The sequence below is a fragment of the Silene latifolia genome, chromosome 6, assembly GCF_048544455.1.
Source record: "Silene latifolia isolate original U9 population chromosome 6, ASM4854445v1, whole genome shotgun sequence".
NCBI lineage: Eukaryota > Viridiplantae > Streptophyta > Magnoliopsida > Caryophyllales > Caryophyllaceae > Silene > Silene latifolia.
In genome coordinates, this window is record NC_133531.1 from 112051287 (window position 1) to 112076527 (window position 25241).

Genomic DNA, 25241 nt, shown 5'->3' on the forward strand with positions numbered 1-25241 from the left:
AAACAAGTCCAACATCTATCAAATAAAATGAAAAGTCCCGAATTATTCAATAAGGCAAATGTCGAATGTTTTAAATATTCTTTAAAAAAAATTACTCTACTCATTGTCGGTTGTCCTTCTGTCACAATTTCTGCTGTCGTGGTTCGCCATCTCCCCACAAGCCCTGCATTTTCTTAGCGATTTCTTGTTCACTTCCCCAGCTCATTCTCTTTGTGAGATCAGCCTTTTTCCCGAGCCTTTGTTTTTGCACTGCCTTTGAGGCAAAACTTTAATCTCACTAGGGATGCTTGTTCCTAAAAGCATCCAAATTTCAGCATTCTTGTCCTTTACCTTTGCAATACTAGTATTGTCACTTTCATCAGGGGCATTTTTTACCCTTTCTTTGAACTCACGCAAAATCCCAAGCAACTCATCACAATGCCCATGACTCTGTTCAACGAGTGTCACACAAGTAAACAACTCTGACCATAACTCACCAACTTTGTTTTTTTGTACATCCATTGATGTACAATCAGCAAGCAACTTGCCATTAGGGGCGAGGATTGACTGGAAGGTTGCTAGTTTGCTCCACCGACTAAGTAGGTAGTCACTTGGAACTTTCTGAATTCCCCGATCTCTAAAGACACACAGAGCATGTCGACATAGTATTCCATGTCTTTCAAACTTCTTGCAAGTGCATACCACTGAAACATCATCCTTCTTAAAACAAACCTTATATGTTTTGTTTCTAGCTTGATCTATGATATCTGTGTATAGAATTGGATAGGTTTTATCTTTTTCTTTATCCCCAACACTACATGAATAGCAAGCTGCTTTGACTTCCTTTTGAAACTCGCCGAAAATTGTTAGAGCGTAGATTTTTGATGCATGCTTTTCTAGAGCTAATGGAGTCGACAACTGGGGGGAAGGAGTTTTTTTATTGTGCAACGAGTTTCGAATGAGTCCATCTTTGTGCATCCATCGCACTCTCAAATCTCATCCAAAACTCAACTAGGGTTAAATTAGGATTAGTGAAGTTGTTGAAAAAGTGGTTTTCTGACTATGACCTGGAGGTTGTTCTCATAAAACCTCCTAAAAACAGGTCGCGAAAGTAAGCTGGAACCCACATATTTCTAATGTTGTACTTCTCCTTAAGTCACTTGTTATTCGAAAACCCATGAGATTCAACTAGTGTTGTCCACCTTTCCTCAAATTCAGGCGACTCCACATCTTCGCTCCAAACACATCGATTTATCTTCTTTGGAAACTCAGTATCTTTACATATTACATGCCCTACCTTCTCAGGCAACTTTTTCAGTATGTGCCACATGCAATATCTGTGTTGCACCTTGTCTTTCCAGGATAATTTCACTCGTTCTATTATCCCCGCATCTTCATCAGTTATCATACAAACTGGATGACGACCCCTCATAGCCTCTATGAATTTCGTAAATAGCCAAGCAAAGGATTCCTTGCTCTCATTAATAATAAGTCCATCCCCAAAGGTCACGCATCTCTTATGATTATCCACCCCCGTGAAAGGGCCAAATATCATCCTACACTTGTTTTTCTAAAGGTCGTATCAAAAGACGTCATGTCCCCGAAGAACAAATAGTTTTTAATACTAATAGGGTCAGCCCAAAACACACGTGACAATTGACCTATCTCATCTACCTCAAAATCAAAATAAAAAGATGGACACATGTGTTTTATCTTTATAAAATGCTCAATAAGCATTTGAGCATCCCCCTCTGATAATTAATTTTTGATATCCCTAGAAAAGTTCTTAAAGTCTTCCAATGACGCACCCACATTCCTATAACCTCTAACATACTCCTTGAACAACCTATACGACTTAACTGGACCTATGTTATTTATAGAGTTGTCAATTATCATTTTTTTGTGAACTATATTCAACTCTCTCGTTTGTGTCAAATGTACCATTGTTGATAGTGTTTGTGGCATATGATTATGACCTTCATGAAAACCATAGATTTGGTATTTACCCATATCGGGACCTTCCTTCAAAATTCGCTTAAATTTAATACAAGAAGGACATTCTATTTTTTTTTTTTGGTGAAATGTGAGTTGTATTTATATATATATCAAAGAAAAAAGTGCAAAGGGTACATATCAACTAAATCCAATTATATTAATCCAACATCCTTAAGCCAATCTGTTTCTAGTATGGAAAACTTTCTCCTGTCTTTGCCATGGACTTTCAACTTCATGTCCTCGACTATGTTTGCAGCAACCTTCTGTGGTCTCAGTAGAATCCCCTCATTCCTGCACTTATTTCTATGGTGCCATACATGATATATAGCTCCCAAAACCATTCCTGCTTTCACTCCTCTCTGCAGCTTGGTGCCAGTATCCTGTACACAACAGTCCAGAACACTGACAACTGGTAACTGTAAACCAGTTTTATGTTGCAGGTGTTGAACTACTCTGAGACTGTAGTCACACCCAAAAAATAAGTGATCCAAATCCTCTGATGCCTGTCCACATAGCCAGCAACGATCATCAATATCCACCCCATACCTGATCAGTTTAGCTTTGGTTTTGAAAGCACCATGTGCATAGAGCCATCCCATGAATTGATGCTTTGGGATTACCCATTCATTCCATATCACCCCATCCCAGCTCACCTTAGGACGGGATCCCATGAGCCATTGGTAACAACTAGTAGTAGTGAAACCTACCCCTTGTATGTCCCATGTCCCATTGATATATCTTTTATGACCAAATCCCGCTTAACCCCGCAAACTCTCCTCCAAACCCAGCTTGTATTAGCACCAGTGGTGCGCCACCGATTCACTCCTTTCGATGATTGTGCTTCACCCATTTGACCCATATGGTGTCTTTATCCTCAGCAATCCAGTTGACCAACTTGCCTATCAGAGCCTTATTCATCATTTCCAGGTTTTTGAGCCCTAAACCACCCTCAGACTTAGGCCTGCACACATGTTTCCCATGCCACCAAAGGCACCCTATGATATTCAAAGACTATTATCCCATAAGAAATTTCTGCAAACAGCCTCCACTTTTGCAATGATTCCCTTTGGTAGGACAAACAAAGATGCCAAATAAGAGTGTAAGGTAGACAACACTGCTTTCACCAAGACAAGCCTCCCAGCATATGAGAATTTCTTTGCTCCATAACCATGAATTCTACTACAGATTTTCTCAACTAAGCACTCACAGTCTTGTCTTTGCAATCTAGTGGTTTGAATAGGCATGCCAAGATATTTAAAAGGAAGCTTACCCTCTACAAAACCAGACACACTCAGGATATCTTGTTTGAGTTGATCAGGCACCCCTCTGAAATATGCATTGGATTTTGCAGCACTTATCTTTAGTCCAGTTGCTTTTGAAAAAGTAGAATAGGATTGAAGAAGCAGCATAATAGACTTGGAATCCCCATGGCAGAAGGACATTCTATCCCAGTCCTTTACCTCCGGTGATTTTTCCCTTTCGCTTCACATACTCCAGCCTTATTACACACAACTTTTTTATGCGTAACGACACACTTTTTAGACTTTTGTGAGCTTAATCTAGTCATAAACCCAGATTATTTTGCATATGCTTCATAAAAATCAACACCTAGTTCAAGCTTATCGAATATCATACCAATAACAGGCTTAAGATGGATGAGACACTCAAAAACCCGATTCGTGTTGCTTGAAGAATCTTCTGCTGCCTCCTCGTCCTCTACCTCCTCTACTATGATATCTGTATATGTGGTGCAATTAAAGTAAGAAAGATGAGGGATACAAAAGAATATGAATTACTCTCTCACAAATTAGTGTTGCTGGATAATCTAAGTACACTCCCCCTGACCATAAACATTCTATTACATAACCACATGTATAGAACAACACCGTTCTAACCTCAAAAGCGAGGGTGTCTTAATACTTGCCTGATACATGCATGGGAACACGCTATATGTGCATGAAATAAACATCTACATGCATCAAATAGGTAAAATCTTGTTCCCTAATAGACAGTCTAAGAAGTTTAACTACTCTATCCAGTAAGCAAAATAAAGCTTTCATGAATCATAAATTCCGGACAGTCTGAGAAGTTTAACACTAATAGAGTTTTCATAGGTGATAAAAATACACCACTGAATACAGAACAGTGTCAGCAGCCATACCTTAAGCAGATTTTCCGAGTCAAAGGCCAACTACTAATTAAACATTGGCACCTTATTTGATGCAAACAGAACCTTATTTGATGCACATTGAACCTTATTTCATGCACATTGAACCTTATTTCATGCATGTACAGAGGACGGATATCCTAAAACCTAAGCCTAATTGCCTAAAAAAAGCTGAATACATCAAGCAACTACCAGTTGGACTATTGTTTTAGATCCGAGCAATACAGATCATTAAAACCAAAAGATCATCACAGACAACCAAAAATTGGGATGGCTACCAACTTTTTAACAATAATAACTAAGACAACCATGAAACTCACAACTTCAGGATGAACAGAATTGTACCTTCAACAAGTTCGAAAGTCACAACATCAGGAATATCATGTTCAACTGCTATTGCAGATATTTCTAATATAGACTGACATACATTAGCTTCAACAGTCACTCCTTCATTTGTAATGACATCTGAAGAAGTTTGTGATAGTATTGAGCAATTGTCATTGTCATTATTGCTGCAACAAGAAACGTCAAAAATTAAATAAGTAACAATACAACAGTATAATTCATGAAATTGAGTCCCTGAGTTTAACAAATGTAGGCAATTTGATTCACAAAATCACAATTTGATGCGCCTAAACAGGAATTTGATGCACATAAACAGGAATTTGATGAACATAAACGGTTTCCACTGTCCCGATTTCAACAAATTTAGGTGATTTTTCAATTTCTCCAACCCTAATTTCTCAGTTTCCCCAATTTAATTCATGAAACCCTAAATTCAGAATCATAATTTATCAATCCAAAAAGTTAATAGACGAATCAAACCCTAATTTCATGATTTCAACAAATTTAGTTAATTTCTCAAATTCCCTAACCCTAATTTCTCAGTTTCCCCAATTTAATTAACGAAACCCTAAATTCAGAAGCATAACCATCAATTCAGAAATTTAATCAATGAATCAATCCCTAATTTCACGAACAATCTAAATTAGTCGACTAGTTCAACTAATTTCACAACAAAAAATCATCAAGATCGAAATTTTACCTCGAATTTAAAGGCTTCATTGATTGAAGCAACGTCGAAAGGTTCATTGTCAAAGAATTTATCATTTGATTGTAGAGATAGTCAAGGTTTGATTATCGAAGAGACGATGGCGGAAGGTTTTGATAGTTGACGAGATTAGTTGAAGAGAGAGAAAGAATGATGAGAGAGAAAGCAAAACTGGAAAATGACTGGGATTAGTTGGGTTTGGGGGGGACGCGCGTAATTTGTTTGAGTTTGGTTGAGTTAATCTCAGCTTGTGTATTATTAGATCCAAGTTGTTAAGTGGTTCTCATGGTTCTCATTATATGGGTGGTTCTCACCGGATCTCGACCCTATATATATATATATATATATATATATATATATATATATATATATATAGAGTCAAGATCCGGTGAGAACGAACACTCGGTGAGAACGATCACTAACAGGGTCCTTATTAACAAACACGTCCAAACTAATCCAAACACTAATACAAATATATGTACAATCACACTCTCGACTCATCAACACCTAACGCGACTTCCACCACCAACTCTACTCCGGCAACTGCCACCGTCACCATTCCAGCAGCCTCCACCGACACCCACCCCGGGAACCTCCACTGTTCATTTTCCCCATCACCTCTCAACCCGTAACCACCTCTCACCTTCCATATTATCACTCATCAGTTGGCGTCGCCGTTAGCAACGATCACCAGCAACGTCAGCGAACCACCTGATAACATAGGGGGTGCCGACATAACTCGGGCGACCATCCTTGAACACCGCTGGTCCCCTAATCAACTTCCCTCTTCATCATCTCTCATCTCTCATCCATACAATCCTACTGCCTACCTCCATTGGGTTCCAATTTATTCGAAGGTTCACCAGCAAAAGATGATAAAGTTAAACTTTGAATGTATGGCAAAGCCCAAGGCCAAATAGAATTGGGTCAGGCGAGGTTGTTTACTTAAATTTGCAATTCAAATTAAGGGGGTTTATTTAATTTGGAATTCAGGTTCGTAGTATTCAGCAGCTGGGTTGAGTGACGGTTGATTACTAGTGCGACACGACTGGTGTTGGTGAGCTTGTGGTTTAATTTGATGGAGATGAGAGGATGAAGTCGGGTCAGAATTGTGGATGTAGAAGTAATGGAAGAGGCTGCTACTGTGGTAGTCAAGCCATGTCTTATGTCTAGGCTCCGTTGTTTCTCGTGGTTAAATGGTGGTAATTGAAATGAGTTATAACTTATAAAGAGTAATATTGGTAATAGTAATGAAAATAAAAATACAGAGAAATACAATTGCAGTGCAAATAAGCTTTTTCAATCAAGTTATTCCTTGTAGTCCACCAGGTTACTTCCAAGGTACATTCCGTGAAGTTAGTTGCATTTTTGTATCCGAGTTAAAAAGTGTATCTAGATAACATTTTTGTGTATCTAAAATAATATTTTTTGTGTCTAAGTAGTATTTTTTTTTTTGTATTATATGGGAGAAAAAAATGTACCTAGGATGGAAAAAAATGTATCTGCACTGTTATAAAGTGTACTTAGAAATTAATATAAAAAGTGTATCTATAACGGCTTTAAATGATTTGGTAAAAAAACAAAAAAATGTATCAACGGCTTTAAATGATTTGGTAAAAAAACAAAAAAAATGTATCTACACTGTCAAAAAATGTATCTAGGATATGTAAAAAATGTGTATCTATGCTAGGTTAAAGTGTATATATGAGATTTGGTAAAGGAAAAAAAAGGTACACCTATATATTTTAGTGTACTTACTTCGTTCTCACCGGATCCTAAATCACTCGGGGAGAACGCACTAGATACATTAAAATACATCACATATACACTTTTTATCAAATCTCAGATACATTTTTTATATCATATGTACGCTTTTTACATATTTTTAGCTACATTTTATTACAACGTAGAAACATATTTTTTCATTCTAGATACACTTTTTGTTCAGTTTACAGTTAATGTATCTAACAACCTAATTAATGTATCTAATGTATAAGACCCCAAATTTATAGTATTACTACATCGAGTAACTACAAATGCACCATTTTCAAACCAAAGGTTGAAAAAAGTGAGAATGAAACACGACATATACTTGTTGGCATCACCATTTTTAGTGAGCACCCACCACCGTTGTCTCGAATTCACCACCACACCACCCACCACCACTACTACCACCACACCACTGCCAAAGACCACGCCACACCACACATGAACAATTGGCTTTCGCGCATCTTCCCACTCGCTACCCAACTCCGACGTGCTTTTGCCGCCATAGAAATCACCATTATATAAACAGCCAAACATAATATTTTCGGACTAGAATCTTCCGATTAAGCCAAAATTATGATTGATTTTTTGAAATACAATTAGGTTTTTCGTAAATTTCATTTGAGAACGTTGATTTTCGCAATTAATGTGATAGGCGACGGCGGTGGAAAGGACAAGGTGGAGGAACGTGGTTGGTGGCCGGAAAGACACGATAAGATGTTGGTGGCGAAGGTTGGCTGTGCTGGTAGATTTTGTTAGTTGGGTCGATGAAGATGAAACATGTGGGGTGAGTGGGGTCATGGGTGTGATCTCAGCCTTACATCTCACTCTCATCCAAGGGAGGAAAGTTGTTCTCACCGAATGTTCGTTCTCACAGGATCCTAAATATAGACACACACACACACACACACACACACACACACACACACACACACACACACACACACACACACACACACACACACACACACACACACACACACACACACAAACACCCGCACCTTATCCCGCCTACCTTTATCTTATCCACACTCACCCTATCCATAATCTCACAAAATCACAACATACCACCAATAATTAGAGGAGAGCAAAGATGGAGAGTTGAAGGAACTTTTGTCCCTCCGCCTCGAGATCTTAAGGTAAGACCGTCTTATACTAGCCCGTATATTAATTAATTTATACCATTGACCCGCCTCGACCTTGGCTCACCTCTGACCAATCATTGACCACCCCTATGACAACCGTTAACCACCTTAAATCGAGGTTTGACCGTGTATTATAAAGTGTTTGTTGTTGTTTTTTATACCGTCGTTGGATTAGTTTTTAACCACCGTTTATGGCCTGACTTGGGCTGACCTTTGGTGGTTTTTTACATGGGTTGTGAAGAGGGTATGGTGGTGGTCGTAGGCGGTGGTTTGGGGGGTGTTAGGTGGTAGAAAATGGGTGGATAAAGAGGGTGTACGATTGAGTTATTGTTATTTATTGTTGGTTGTTGTTGTGTTGCCGTGACTGGTGGTTGTTGTGGGAGCCTTGTAGGGTGGTGGACGTGAATGGCGACACCGTGACTACGTGGGGGGACGGTGGTGTGAATGGCGATGGCCATAGTGATGTACGAGTGTGATGTTGTTGCGAGTTGTGGGGTTGGGGTTGTGTTGTTGTATTGGTGTTGTCACGACTGCTTGTAGAAGGTGCTGGTCATTGATACGTGCATTTTATATAGTCTTTTTAGCCTATTTTATGCACGTATTTCTATGCTTTCATCGTGGTTTTATGCTACGAAATGCCCCGAGTATGCTACTTTGGTGTATTTTGTCTTAATTGCAGGAATGGACCATAAAGTAGTGAAATCAAGCCTTTTACCGTCCGTTTTGCATGCATTTGGAGGAAGAGTGGATTTGGAGCGGGAATTATAGTTGTCTTGGGATGCGTGAAACCATTTCGAGAGCTAAAAGGACAAGTCAAAGTCAAACTAACGTGAATTATAAGCTGCTGAAGTCAAGATCCACTCGATCGAGTGCTTTTCTAGTCGATCGAGTGGTTTTAGGATGAATAAATAGTCGATCGAGTAGTTTTTCTGGTCGATCGACCAGTTCAATAATAGCCTTTAGTCGATCGAGTAACTATCTTGGTCGATCGAGCAGTTTTTGGCTGAGTTTGCTCGATCGAGTGGTTTTATTCCACTCGATCGAGTGGATTCGCTATGGGCTGGGCTTTTTAGCTTTAATTCCGTTAATTAGGTTTAGCAAATCCTATGTTCTTATAAATAGGAAGATTAGGACGTCATTTAGACTCTCTTGGGGGGACTCTCTCTCTTTTTCCTCTATGGAACTTGATCATACTTTGCTACTGTTACTTTCTTCCGGATCTAATTCAGTATTTCTTTCTTTCCCTTTCTTTTCCTCTTTAATTTATGCTTATGATTATTGTTCTTCCTTTATTTCTTGTTTTCTATTTCATTATGCGTAGCTAATTCCCTTTGTATGTTAGGATTAGGGAAGCCGTGGTAGTAATATGATAGGATTGACTTGATTAGATTAGTCTTGCGATAAGAATTGTATTAGGCAATTTAATTGTTATTAGGTCAAATGAATGCATGCAGAAGACCAATTTATCTAGTTAACCCCGACCTGGATCGAAAGATTGGAAGGGAAGGCTTGCTTAATTACAATAGGTAATACCTAATTAGGGCGAAAGCAAAGTTAGGAGACCCTAGGGCGGTTTAAGGACCGAAAGGTGACAACCATAGCTCTTCTTATCAATAGTTTAATCGACTAAGTTGACCCGATAGTGTAGCTGCCACGGTAGACTGACTCCTAGCATATCCCTTTCTCTTTCTGTTAATTCCTTACATTCATCTCTCTCTTGCCTTAGCTTCATTAGTTTAGTTCAACAATCAAAACCCCCATTTCTGTGACACCCTGACAGACCGAATTAAACAGATAGATAGCAATTTAGCCTCCCTGTGGAGATCGACCCTACTTACCGACTTCGTTAGTAGTAACTTAGGTATTTATTTTTGGTACAAAACGACCGTATCAAATTTTGGCGCCGTTGCCGGGGAGGCGACGCCTTTATCTGTTTTAATTTTGTCTGTTTTTCGCCTCAAGGGAAGACTGAGTACCTTGAGGCCGTTCTAATCTTTTTCTTCAGCGCTGTTTTGATAGGTCTACAGGTCTATTAGTCAGTTTTTAGAAGAAGATTGTCGAAGGGAAGGCTTGAGTACCTTCGACTCTTTTGCCAAGATGACGTCCGTCTCTCGACTTATTGCTCAGTTCGAGCTTCAAACTGAAAGATCTACTAATTGGGAGAGGAAAGAATCTTGGGGTTGTGGTAATCACTATATCAACACCGACACCATTCCGTCTCATGAAGAACCCGTGTCACCCAATGTTGAGAATGATTTCTATGACTCGGATGACGAATTCCTATCGTACTTCAAGAGTTTATGCGAAGATTTAAGCTCAGATAGGAGGAATCACTCGATCGAGTGACTAACATTGGTCGATCGAGTGATTTTCCAGGAGAAAGTGCTCGATCGATTAGTAAATCTGCTCGATCGAGTGGAATTCAGGAGGAAAGTAGTCGATCGAGCAACAATTCTGCTCGATCGACTGAAGACGAAGGGGAAACGGTTCGATCGACTAATAGACATGCTCGATCAACCCCAGAAGCTGCGAAAACTGTTAAATCGTCACCAACGCCTATTCCAAGTGACGATACAAAGGAACATACGGTCAACTCCTATTCTGTTCAAGTTCCTTATCCACAACGATTGCTGCCACACCGTAGATTTCTGGACCGCATACGAGCTTTCAATGTCGCTGCTCATTACGATGAGATGATCACTCAGGTACCTACTTATGCCAATTTTATTTCTCAAATTGATTGGTCTGAGAGGGATGCTAGTGAGACGATAATGAATGTAGCTATGACTGAAGAGTGTAGCACACTTCTTCGGAATGGAACCCCCCCTAATATGTCTGACCCAAGTCGTTTTTCTATTCCGTGTTCTATAGGGACCCATTCGTTTGATAATGCTTTATGTGACCTCGACTCTAATGTCAACATTTTACCTTTGTCGCTGGCGTTGAAATTGAGACTGACTAAGTTTATGCGCGCTAGAACGACTATCCGATTGGTGATTACTCTTATGTACGGGTCAAAGGAGCTTTACATGACGTACCTGTTAGGATCGGGCATTTCTATATTCCCGCAGATTTCATTGTCTTAAACATACCCGAAGATCGCAATGTTCCCATTATTTTGGGACGACCATTTTTGTGCACTGCTGGCGCAATTGTTGATGTCGGGGTAGGGACACATACCTTTCAGGTCGGAGGAGAGGATTTGGTTTTTACTAAGTCCGATGACCCTAGGGAATCCATACCTATCATACCTTGCATTGATATTCCCCTTGTAGACTCCGTTGACATTCCGTCTGAGCCGTCTTTTGAGTCACATATTGTCATTGCTGTTGTAACACCTCCGCCCCATTCTGGGAGCGAATTGGAGGGACATTGTTTTGTTTCTCTTCTTACGGTGTCTTGACAAGTTCACGGACCCGAGAGGTGAGATGGGTGCTTGAGTCCGGAATCCGGAATCGCCTGGATAGACGACCCATGAGGAGGTGTTGATAAAGCTACACCGTCTAGGAAGAAGTCTGCGTGATGAGACAATAGTTTGGGACCGGATCTTTGTGGGAAGTCGTTGTTCTTACATTGCCAAGTCAGGAGGCCGGATGTCCGCTGACAATTCTTGAAGCTACCGCGTCCAGTCAGAGGCCTAGTAGTGGGCCAATGATCTGTGTTGTTGGATGATGAGAAGAAGGTCGAGCTGGGACCTGTCTGAAACTAGCGCTACCCGGGAGGTAACCTGGCGATTTTATTTTGCTTTTTATTTAATTTCACTTGCAATAAATGGTTTTTATACCATAAACTATTTTAGTATGCTTGTTTAGTTAGTTTGCGGGCTGTTTTTCATTGCGTTTTGCAGGAGCACGCTGAGGATCACTCGATCGAGTAATTTTCCTACTCGATCGAGTACTTTTTCTGATGAATCCACTCGATCGAGTAGAATTTATACTCGATCGACCACCTGCAAAAAGAGAAACCACTCGATCGACTGCTATTCCCCTCGATCGAGCGGTTTTGGATGCCCATTCTACTCGATCGGCCACTGTTCATCTGCTATCGAGTGTATTTGACTTGGATTCGCTTCCCGAGACGGTTTTTCGGGCCTTTTAGCAACCTCCCATATTCATGGTCGGTTTGGGGAGGTCCCTTTATTCGCGTATCTTGTAAGTTTTCCGCATTTACTCTCTTTCTCTTTTAGTTTGCGTTTCCTTTCCATGTTTTGGTACAATGAGGGCATTGTACGGTTTGGTTTGGGGAGGTTATGCATCCATATCTGTGTCTGCATCTTGTCTTTAACTGCATTTATGTTATCACGTTTAATTTATGTATTGCATTGTTTTTATTTTCATATAAAATTTAAAATCTCATAAAAATTAGAAAAATTCAAAAATTCAAAAAATTCACGTTTATTTTAGCATATAGGTTGAGTCGGAACGGTAGATTTCAATGATGATATTGCTCTATAATTGTCTTTTTGCTTAAGCCTTGCAATAAACTGTTATCTTTTAGCTTTGTCTTATTGCATATCTACGAGTTAATGTTTAATTTAGCTGAACGAATAGACTTGACCTAAAATTTTGGCAACCTACTTATAATTTCTAAGATTTAGAGCCTTATAAACTGGTGTCATTTGTGACCAGTTTCATGTAGGATTGTGAGTAGTTACTCCTTGCATAGCATGTTCATTAATTTGCACGTATATGAAATTCAATTGCTTTTTGCCGTCATACATTCGGGTTAGTGGTTGGTGTCACATGCAGGGAGGTGCTTACAATTTCCCTTTCTTTCATTTTTACCCATTTAACTCCACATTAGCCAAATTTGCTTGTTGACCCTTAGCTACATTCCAAATTCAGCCTGCCTTGTCAAGCTAGTTTAGATTGTTCTGCGGTATATTGTCTATTGTATCAAGTTTGGCTTGCATCTATTGATTCGGAGTTGGTAACTTATGAAGAAAGGGAGGATGATGAAAAAGACGTGAAAAAGAAAAAAAAAAGTTAAAAAAAAGGAATTCGAAAATGAAAAAGAGAAAAAAGAAAAAAAAAATTTCGAAAAAGAAGAAAAGAAGAAGCCGAAAAAATAGAAAAAGAAAGGAAAAATTTGAAAAAGAGATGTTGTTTGTTGATTAGTCGGTTTCTACTCCTATGCTTTATTTACATATCTTTTGAGGAGTTAGTTCAGTTTGGTTTGGTGAGATTTTATGCCGAATGAAGGGCATGTGCTTAAATTCATAATTGAGTTGGAAATGGATATGTTTCATATGGTTTTGTTTAGGTACTAGCTTGATCACCTATACCTCCACATTCCCATAAATGTTTTGCCTTTTCTTACCCATTGCCTCACTTTACCATATTTTTGTAAGCCCTCGGCTGTGACGGGCCTTGTTTGGTTGGAATGTGTGTACGGTAGCTGGAATTGTCTATCATATTAGTTGCATGCATGTTTATGTGGGTCGTAGTCTAGGTGAGCGACTATTTGTCTTTCTCTCTTACATATATATGTTGACCCTTTGCTTCATGAGGAAAGAGTGACCCGTGAGAGTCCATTTTTTTAAGGTCTTGCAAGGTCGACGGTTCAGCTTTATTATAAACATCCTATAACTCGTTTGTATTTGACTATTTAGCTATAAGTGTTAGTTTGTCTGCATTAAATTGGCTTAAGTGGGCATTTGTAGCTAGCTCTGAGTTATCTTTTTCCGTTCCATTAGTTGCATTTTAGTTTACTCGGGGACGAGTAAAGGTTTGGTTTGGGGAGATTTGATACGTGCATTTTATATAGTCTTTTTAGCCTATTTTATGCACGTATTTCTATGCTTTCATCGTGGTTTTATGCTACGAAATGCCCCGAGTATGCTACTTTGGTGTATTTTGTCTTAATTGCAGGAATGGACCATAAAGTAGTGAAATCAAGCCTTTTACCGTCCGTTTTGCATGCATTTGGAGGAAGAGTGGATTTGGAGCGGGAATTATAGTTGTCTTGGGATGCGTGAAACCATTTCGAGAGCTAAAAGGACAAGTCAAAGTCAAACTAACGTGAATTATAAGCTGCTGAAGTCAAGATCCACTCGATCGAGTGCTTTTCTAGTCGATCGAGTGATTTTAGGATGAATAAATAGTCGATCGAGTAGTTTTTCTGGTCGATCGACCAGTTCAATAATAGCCTTTAGTCGATCGAGTAACTATCTTGGTCGATCGAGCATTTTTTGGCTGAGTTTGCTCGATCGAGTGGTTTTATTCCACTCGATCGAGTGGATTCGCTATGGGCTGGGCTTTTTAGCTTTAATTCCGTTAATTAGGTTTAGCAAATCCTATTTTCTTATAAATAGGAAGATTAGGACGTCATTTAGACTCTCTTGGGGGGACTCTCTCTCTTTTTCCTCTAGAACTTGATCATACTTTGCTACTGTTACTTTCTTCCGGATCTAATTCAGTATTTCTTTCTTACCCTTTCTTTTCCTCTTTAATTTATGCTTATGATTATTGTTCTTCCTTTATTTCTTGTTTTCTATTTCATTATGCGTAGCTAATTCCCTTTGTATGTTAGGATTAGGGAAGCCGTGGTAGTAATATGATAGGATTGACTTGATTAGATTAGTCTTGCGATAAGAATTGTATTAGGCAATTTAATTGTTATTAGGTCAAATGAATGCATGCAGGAGACCAATTTATCTAGTTAACCCCGACCTGGATCGAAAGATTGGAAGGGAAGGCTTGCTTAATTACAATAGGTAATACCTAATTAGGGCGAAAGCTAAGTTAGGAGACTCTAGGGCGGTTTAAGGACCGAAAGGTGACGACCATAGCTCTTCTTATCAATAGTTTAATCGACTCAGTTGATCCGATAGTGTAGCTGCCACGGTAGACCGACTCCTAGCATATTCCTTTCTCTTTCTGTTAATTCCTTACATTCATCTCTCTCTTGCCTTAGCTTCATTAGTTTAGTTCAGCAATCAAAACCCCCATTTCTGTGACACCCTGACAGACCGAATTAAACAGATAGATAACAATTTAGCCTCCTTGTGGAGATCGACCCTACTTACCGCTGACTTCTGTTAGTAGTAACTTAGGTATTTATTTTTGGTACAAAACGACCGTATCAGTCATGGACCACCATGGCTGGTGGTGCCGGTGTCCCATAATGGCAGCAGCAGGTGGTGGTAGGTGGTGGTGGCTGCCGTGGTTAAAGAGGCAGTATGAGTATGAGTGAGTCGAGTTTAAACCATGTTTAGAGAGGGATGTGAGTCGGGATTTAATTATTGAATAATAGGTTATGAGTCGGTATTTGAATTTAATTATATTAAGTTATATAATTATATTAGTAATTAGATTAATTAGTAATTATGTGTAATTGTATTTTATTTAGGTGACAGTTTTGTAGAAGAATATTATTATTTGGATTGCTTATGGAGTATGGTAAAAGATAGGTTAATCCTACTCGGTTTCAATATATTTGATAGTAATGTGAGTCGTACTTTAGTGGTCATTGCATTATAACATGTTTGTCGTTAAATCATATATTACTTGAAATGCATTATAACATGATATTGGTGAACACGATTTAATGAGTCGGTAATTGGCATGTTATGTGGTATCTTGCATTATTGTGTTTGTCTTGTATGTTGGAGGACATGGTGGATTATGATTGGTTACTGGTTGTTGAGGAGACGTAAGACGGTTGGGAGACCGTCTTACGCTTGAGTCGCCTCTTGGAGCTTCCCACTCCAAGAGGGATGTGCACATTAATGGTTTGAGTACGGAGGGACTCGTGTGGTTGAGGCACGACGTCTGGCAAGATCCGGGGTGCATTCGGACTCGGTACATCTGGGCCTGTCCCGATACCTATTTGTGAGGTGTGCCGTCGTGGACGTGTCCCTGGCACCGGTGGTTGTGGGTATGTCTGGGCGTGTCCCGGTACCGGCCTTGTGATTGTATAATAGTAACTCATTCACATCAATGTCATGTTGCATACTTACAAATGTTGTGTCGTGTCTTATATTTATTTATTGAAATTGACGTGTTGTGTGTCTGTGTAATTGTCACCTATTTACGGGGCGGCCTGTGTCGATCCATATGATATTTTCGATCATATGGGGAGCAGGTTAAGTACAGGTTGTTTTGATGTCATGCGGGAGATGGGACGAGCATCGGACTTGGAGCCGAGTAGCATAAATAGATGGCTTAGATGGTAGACAAGTTTTATGATGTCTTGTTCACATTTATTATTCATTTATTCATTCATTTGTAATTTACTAAATACTCATTTATTTAAGTTGTTTCTTAATTCCAACTCTGATTTCACTGCTTCCGGAAACCTAGATGGTAAAGTCCTCCCATTACCTTGGCCGGGTAAGAAAAGAGTGTTGCAGAATACCTATCAAGAATTCTTGGTGTAGTGGCTAAGTAGGAGACTTTCAGATTCCATCCTTTTGTATGGACATATTAGACTTAATCACTTGCTTTTTGCTGATGATCTTTTGCTATTCTGTAAAGGAAATGAGCAGTCCATTATGTGGATCCTAAAACTTCTGGTCTTACTTTGAACAAGAGTAAGTCTGAAATTTACTTCAATGGTGTATCTGCTAGCATTGTTTCTAATATTCTTCAAATATCTGGGTTTCATAGAGGCAAGCTGTCTTTTAAGTACTTGGGGGTTCCTATCTCAGCAAAAAATATAATAAAAAAATGAAGGTTTGAAGCTGACTGATAGGATTGTTGCAAGGATTAGAGGTTGGGGGACTAGGCATTTATCCTATATATGCTTGCAGGCTTGTGTTGGTGAAGTTTGTTCTGTCTACTCTTCACTCCTATTGGGCTTCCATTTTCTTGATTCTAAATGGTATAATCAACAACGTTAATGCAATTTGTAGAAATTTTTTGTGGGGTGGTGATGCTGACTATAAGAAAGCTCCTAATGTTAATTCAGATGTATGCTATTTTCCAAATGATGAAGGTGGATTTGGGATCCAGAATGCTTAGAACCGGAATGTTGCATTGCTTGGGAAATATATTTGATGGCTTGCTAATAAAAAAGACCATTTATGGGTGCGTTGGGTGTGTCATGTCACTACTACGAAAACGCGGGGTACTGACGGAAATAATCAGGCCGTACTGACGACTTTTCCATCAGTATTTCCATTTCCTGATGGAAATTCCGTCAGTAACCAGGGTAAGCTTATTTCGTCACTAAAATACCTATCCTGACGGAATTTCCGTCAGTAATGAAAAATAATGACGGATAAGTGACGGGAAACCCGTCGTTTGATACTAGCTTGCAACTGACGGAATTTCCGTCAGTATATGGATTTACTGACGGAAATTCCGTCACAGAGTGACACATGGCATTTTTTTTGGCGGCAGTTTTTAAATCTAAAAAGGAGAGCCCTGACGGAAATTCCGTCAGTTTTTTTTCATTACTGACGGAAATTCCGTCGGTATTGGGGATACGTGGCAGACGTGTGAGAAATCTGGAAAATGGGAAAAAATGGCAATGACGGAAATTCCGTCGGTATTTTGGCCATTCCTGACGGAATTTCCGTCAGTTTCATTAAAAAAATAGGCCTGGAAACAGCAGCCTACTGCCCAGCCACGATGCGTTTTTGCATCATTTCAAATACAGCCACGATGCCTATTTGCATCGTTTCAAATACAACCAAAACCTGCAAAACACATATAAAATCGTCGACCGCCAAGCGGGAATCCATTTTCATGTCGACTGCTATTGCGGGAATCAAGAGAGGCAACAAAAGAGAATTGAACGCAAATTTTTTACATAAAAAGTCGGTCAAATTCGTACATTGTCTTACTAATTAAACACGAATCACCAATGTTTTTTCATACTCCGTACTAGACGACAATACTAACCTAACTAAAGGCTCTAACCTAAAGGCTCTAACCTATAGGATCAATAAAACTACCACCTCCAAACCCGTGTCAATCATCCGCAAAGTCATCCCGTCTATGTGGATTAAATTGTGAACACGTGTTTGGGGTTTGAAATGCTTGCATATCAGCCCAAGCCTTTTGCATTGCCGCCATTTGTTCGGCCTGTTCACGAACGGTTTTTTCAAGAGCAATTCGAGCGGCTCGCTCATCATTCATTTGGGTGAAAATCTGTGAAATCATGCTAGGAGCATAAGAGAAAGACCGTCGACTAGCTTTGTCAGTAGGAGGATTATACCATATTTCGGCCCCTTTAGCTCTGGTCCCAAATATCCGGTTCTTCTTGTCAAAGCCCTTGACAGGCTTGTAGTATGCCTGGAGCTCGTCGGGAGACTGTCCAGGTGGCAATGGTTGACTCATCTCCTCATTGTAATCATGCTGAAAAAAGAAACAAAATCGTCAGAAATGATATATATATATATATATACCTATCTTTATAAGAAAGATATTATCGTTCTTTCTAAGAAAGATATTACCGTTCTTTATAATAAAAATAAATATTAAATTGAATACAAAAACTTACGTCTATCTCAACAGCTCGAGGATTAACCCACTCGCCCTTCTTATTTTTCTTCGTCTTTGTAAACAACTTGTAGGGAATGGCCTCTTGACCCTGAAATTAGTATGGAAACAAGTAAAATAAAGTATATATTTGTCAATCATATATATTAACCACTTTTTAAAAGCAATATAAACAATACTTACCAATTCCTTAAAAGCATCGGAGCAACTCTTCCGACCAAGAGTGTGGGTGCCCAATGTTTTCCCATCTTTATCACCCGACTTCCTATTTGTCGTGTTGGTTTTCGAATATTTGTCAAAAGTGGGATCTTCTGGCCTAGTCTTAAGGTTCTCCCACCAATTATCAGGCACCCACTTTGGCTTTTTCTTATTATATTTTAGTCTCTTAATAAGGGTGGTAATCCGCTTAGTTACCCTTGACTGCCACTCAAGCGTAGGATCATAGCCACGATCGATGGATCTTGCATGAGTCTGTTTCAAAAGTAAGTGTGAAATTAGTTATATAAAACTTAAGAAAATTATTATAAACTTAAGAAAAATATTATTTAAATACATAATTATAGATAAGTGTCAAATTAATTACCTCAAAGTAATTTCACATCTTCTGACGCTGTGCGTGGCTCGCTTCACCCCACCTAGTGAAGTACACATCTCCTAGGTTACGGGTGAACGACCAAGTAACATATTGCTTGACCGGCTTGTCATCCCACCTAAAAAACACATAAATATTTAAAATTTTAATTGTAAATGATATATATATATATATAGAGGTGGGATCCTGTGAGAACGACCATTCAGTGAGAACGCACTAGATACATTAGAATATATATATATATATATATATAAAAGGTGCACTTTTTTTTTTTAACCAAATCTCATATACACTTTAACTAAAGTAGGTACAGTTTTTTACCGAAATTCTATATACGCATTTTAAGAATGAAGATACTTTTTTTTTTTTTTTTTTTTTTTACCAATTCTCATATACACTTTTAACTAAAGTAGGTACACTTTTTACCAAAATTCTATATACGCATTTTAAGAATGTGGATACACTTTTTTTTTTTTTTTTTACCAAATCTTATATACACTTTAGACACTCCTAGGTACGCTTTTTTCAAGAATTCTAGATACACTTTATAACAATACAGATACATTTTTTATCCGTTTTTTTTAAAGCTACTAGATACGTAAAAATACATGTAAGATACGTTTTTTGTTTTTTAAACCAAATCGTAGATACACTTTATAACAAATACAGATACATTTTTTTTCCTTTTTTTTACAGCTACTAAATACATTAAAATACATGTCAGATACGCCTCTTTTTTTTTTGGGTAAATCCAGATACACTTTACAATATTATACATTTATACGTACGTTATTTACATAAATTCTATACACACTTTATGACGATGCAGATACAATTTTTTTCCATAGTAGATACACTTTTTTTTTCCAAATCTTATACACACTTTAGACACTCCTAGGTACGCTTTTTTCAAGAATTCTAGATACACTTTATAAAGGGCATTTGCACCCTACTATACATCTCAAACATATACAGCCTTACCCATCCGCACTTAGATAATTGGATTAGATCATACGGACAATTTAGATGGTATCCAAATATGATAAGCAAATTGGCCGTAGTGAGAACTATGATATCATTACCTCATTCCTAGCAAAGTCCCCTGAAGACAACATGCAAATTAAATCACAGAAGTCCAGTATGAATATTAAAGCGTCCAACTATGATATCATTACCTCATTCCTTGGAATCCCTAATGTCTCTACTTACTACAAACTACTACTACTACATACAGTATACAGTACAATACCTCATTCCTTGGAATTATACACGCTACTCTCAACAATTCCTTGTTCGGAATATTTTCTTCTAAACAATTTCAAAATACAGTCAGGCTACTCAAAATCAGGTCACTACTCAATCATCACCCAATCAACTACTTAATAGACATGACTGACGGACTAAAAGTTAAATGTCCAAGTTAATAAGTATTTATGCAGTAGAAGATTACCAAAAACATTTTTAAAAAAGTATCGTTACCTTGAAGGATACGCCCAATAATGCCTATTTTCTGGTCCAAATCATACCCCATAATCCCTTGTTTAAGTCCAAATCTCTTCCCCTACCTACCTCCGTTACCTTCGTTCCTAAGAGTCCTACCAGTATGTTACCAGACAACATTAAACCCAACTCATTAATGAATGATCAACTATGATATGCTATCACGCAAATGCTCTGTGAGACACACTCAAGCATTCTTTGGAGCATCTCCTAGAAATGCGGTTTGCTGGACGCTCTAGGCACAAACGCTCCAGTTTATGCCATAGCTAGAGATGTAAAGTAAGTTGAGCCGGCTCGACAAACATCGAAAAATACTTTTCAAAGCTTAGCTTTCCACAATAAACCGATCTCAAACTCGAGCTGAGCATGATCCAATCCAGATGAGCACAAGTCGAGTCTGATATCCACTACTAGTCTACTACTCTCAAAATAACGAAACAATATCAAAATCAAAGGAAGGAGAATCAGGGTCTGATTTAAGAATCCGAAATTTTGGGGATTCGTGCCGTCGTGGTGAACTACTCTCATCCGCAATCTTCATATGCTTCTATCGACGGTAAAAGGATCACGACCGGTGACTCTGTCATTCCCGATCAGTCACTGTCGGTGATTTGGGTGCGGAATAAAGGAGAGGAGAGATGCGAGATAGGGACGACGACGGTGGTGGTCTCTGCCAACGTCTTAGCAACGACGGTCTGTGCCGGAGCTCGGTGTCGGCGATGGTGGTGGTCGCCGGATTCTGGTAATGGGGTAGATGGGGATGAATGGGATTTTGGTTTTGGCAGTGTATGTTTACAATGGGGTTTGTATGTCGTAGTGTTTAATAAAAGGGGTAGTTAGTTCGTACTCACCGTTTCCCGCCACTCCCCATCTGCCACCACGACACCCTCACATCCCTCCTCACTCCACCACCACCACGTACAACACCACCACGCACACCACTACAAATCAACCACCTCCGCCACCACCACCTACAACCACGCACACCACCACAAAAAGCCGATCTTTCCCACCTCCTTTTCGAAACCACGCACCCTTTTCAGATCACCACACCACCACCACCACCTTCAATATCCCAGCCGACCAACAACCACGTTCAACTTTTTTAAAAAAAAAAAATTCAGATCTGAAAATAAAAAGGCACCATGGAAAACCTTTGTTTTAAAGAAAGGGGAGGGGTTTGTGTTTCTCTCTGATTTTTAAAGAAATGGTGGTGTGTTGTAGACTAAAAGCCGTCGTGTTTCGTTCTGATTTTTTTTTTTTTTCGAGATCTATCATTTTTTGGATCTATAAGTATATTTTTTTCAAATATCGTCTTATAAAAAATCGTCTTGTTATACGGTTTTATATTTTTTTCAAATTTCTTCTTGTGTCTATATGTTTGTATTTCATGTTTGTGTCCTTGCATTTCATGTTGATCTTTATTGTTTTTTGTTTTTATTGTTGTCCTTGCATTCAATGTTTCTGTCGTTTATTTTTTTTTTTTTTGTAAAAGTGGTGTTTTAATAATATAAAAAGGTGGGTGGTGTTTTTTTTAGTTGTGGGTGTTTGTTTTATAAATTTTCAAATCTCGTCTTCTAAAAAATCTGGTTTTGTTGTCGTTTTGTGGGTGTTATATATTTTTTTCAGATCTGGTTTTGTTGGGTTTCTTTTTCATTTTTTAGATCTGGTCTTTCTTTACATTTACACTCATATTTCTTTAACTTTACACTCACATTTCTTTACATTTACACTCACATTTCTTTACATTTACACTTGTATTTGTTTACATTTACACTCATATTTCTTTACATTTACATGCATTTTTCATATTTACACTTGTACTTCTTTACAGTTACACTCGTATTTCTTTACATTTACACTCATATTTTTTACATTTACACTCATATTTCCTTACATTTACACTTGTATATCTGTACATTTACACTCGTTAAAATTATATAGATTCGCACTCATATTTTGTGTGGATATGAGTTGGTGGTGGAGGACGACGGTGGTGGTGTTTTTTGGTAGTCGGACTAAAGTTTTACTCGTAAAGGACAAAAGTTACACTTATAAAGGACCAAAGTCACACTCAAAGGACCAAAGTTACACTCTTAAAGCTTCAAATTTACACTCGCAGACCTTCAAATTTACACTTAAAATATTACATTTACACTCATAAAACATCACATTTACACTTGGTAACATGTTAAGATTATATAAATTCAAATTTGGATATAGAAAATTGCCTAAAATATTAAATTTACAATGCTAAAATTATATAAATTCAAAATTTCCGTCACAAAAAATTTAAAATTATGCTCTTAAAATATTACATTTACACTCGTAAAACAACATATTTACACTTGTAAAATGTTAAAATTATATAATTTCAAAATTTCCGTCACAAAAAATCAAATTTACACTTCAAATATTACATTTAAACTCGTAAAACATCAAATTTACACTTGTAAAATGCTAAAATAATATAAATTCAAAATTTCCGTCACAAAAAATCAAATTTACACTTTTAAAATGTTACATTTACACTCGTAAAACATCACATTTACACTTGTAAAATGTTAAAATTATATAAATTCAAAATTTTCGTCACAAAAAATCAAATTTACACTCTTAAAATGTTACATTTACACTCGTAAAACATCACATTTACACTTGTAAAATGTTAAAATTATATAAATTCAAAATTTCCGTCACAAAAAAAATTTAATTTACACTCTTAAAATGTTACATTTACACTCGTAAAACATCACATTTACATTTGTAAAATGTTAAAATTATATAAATTCAAAATTTCCGTCACAAAAAATCAAATTTACACTCTTAAAATGTTACATTTACACTCGTAAAACATCACATTTACACTTGTAAAACTCATACAACATTTCATTTACACTTCTGAAAACTGAAACTCAAAACTGATTAATTAGGGGCTAGAGAGAGAAAGAAAAATTAATTAGTGTATAGAAATTTGATTAGTGGTAATTGTTTTTGGTAATTTTCAATCTCAACCACCCATCTCAATCCAACCAATCACATTTTTTACCTTTTCTTTTTAATAGCCTTTAATCAAATGCATCTCAACCATTCATTGAGTCCATCCAAAGGCCCTTAGAGGGACTTATGGACTCAATTTGAGAGGAGGACTCATTAGAACTCATATATATATATATATATATATATATATATATATATATATATATATATATATATATATATAAGTTTTAAAAAATAAAAATTTAACATAAACTTACCAAAAATGACCTGGCTGACCACGCCTCTCAGATGAGGGAATCACCTGCATGCCCTCCTCTCTTCGTGTTGCAGGTTCAGGATCGACCTCATCCTCAACCTCCTCGTCCTCCCGATCATGTTGAGAAGCACTACTATTGCTCCAAAAAATACGGCGAAAAATATTCGGCATAATCACTGCTTAAAAACAATTCAAATTGTTAGTTCAAAGAAAAAATCATTAGTGCAAATCAACCATTTCAGCAGGGTATATATAAACAATGGAAACAAACACTAACTATAATTTAAAACAATGCAAATTTTATTGTATGTTTAAAATTAAAACTTTTTTACAAATGTATTAATAATTGTACAATTACAACTAGTCCTCCTCACTATCAGTGTCACTACAAATCAGAAGAGGTTCATCATCTGAAAAAAGCACTCCTACTTCTTCCTCTGATTCCTCATTTTCGTATCTAATAAGTTCTTCAGCTTCATCTTTATCCCCTTCTTCTCTGACGTCTCTGTCATATTCCCCTTGACCTCTTTCCACTGCCACTTCGTATACATCTTCATCCTCTATATCTTCCAACAAAATCGGTGAAATTGAGTGATCATTCACAACCACATCTTCTTGAAAGACACTTTCTTCAATAGGAGCATCAACTTGTGATCTTGCCTTGGTTTTAAAAACAGCGGACCACTGAATACCTTGATTACCTTTCTTAATGGTTGGAAACGGAGCATAACAAAATTGATCGACTTGAAAAGATGCCACAATTGGGTTATGTCCACGAAGTTTTTTTTTCTCGTTTACATCTACAAGTCCATAAACCTTATGGATACTAAGTCCTTGTAGGGAATTATCAAACCAATCACATTTAAACAATATAACCCTATAAACTCTTTGTTGTGCATAATAAGAAAGCGCAATTACGTCATTTAGGGTTCCATAGTAGTCCAACCCTTCAGTTGAATTCACATAAACCCCATTGCTTAACGTAGATTTCGAAACATCAACTCCCTCCTTAAAAGCTCGAAATTTATAGCCATTGATGGAATACCGTCTCCAAGACTTCACCATGTTACTAGGACCCAATGCTAAAGCTATTATTAGATGATACCATTTCGGAAAACTTTTGTCATGTTTTGCCCAAACATCATCAGAGGACGTGACATCAGGAAATTTGATTTTGATATGTGTCTCAAATTCCCTATAAGTAGGGAAAGCATGTTTTAGTTATGTATTACCTATAAATTCGATCTAATTTAATAATTAAAAAAAAATTGATTAATGATGAAGTATTAACTTACTTTTCATAAGTCTCTAAAAATTCTCCACAGTTCCTTAGCACATAAA

The 25241-nt window shown here is 37.7% G+C and overlaps 3 protein-coding genes across 3 annotated transcripts; all 3 read right to left on the reverse strand.

Moving 5' to 3' along the window:
• Window positions 1-201: 201 nt before the first annotated feature.
• LOC141588489 (protein FAR1-RELATED SEQUENCE 2-like) lies at window positions 202-957 on the reverse strand. Its single transcript, XM_074409929.1, has one exon. It carries the CDS (start codon window positions 955-957, stop codon window positions 202-204), a length of 756 nt encoding a protein of 251 aa, XP_074266030.1.
• A 1169-nt stretch (window positions 958-2126) lies between these two features.
• On the reverse strand, window positions 2127-2645 carry LOC141588490 (uncharacterized). Its single transcript, XM_074409930.1, has one exon. It carries the CDS (start codon window positions 2643-2645, stop codon window positions 2127-2129), a length of 519 nt encoding a protein of 172 aa, XP_074266031.1.
• A 15186-nt stretch (window positions 2646-17831) lies between these two features.
• Window positions 17832-24071, reverse strand: LOC141588491 (uncharacterized). The gene is made up of 5 exons (XM_074409931.1): window positions 23912-24071; window positions 20227-20246; window positions 18736-19023; window positions 18554-18643; window positions 17832-18408 (listed from the first exon to the last, which is right to left on the reverse strand). Exons 1-5 carry the CDS (start codon window positions 24069-24071, stop codon window positions 18022-18024), a joined length of 945 nt encoding a protein of 314 aa, XP_074266032.1. The 3' UTR covers window positions 17832-18021.
• Between the last annotated feature and the right edge of the window lie 1170 nt (window positions 24072-25241).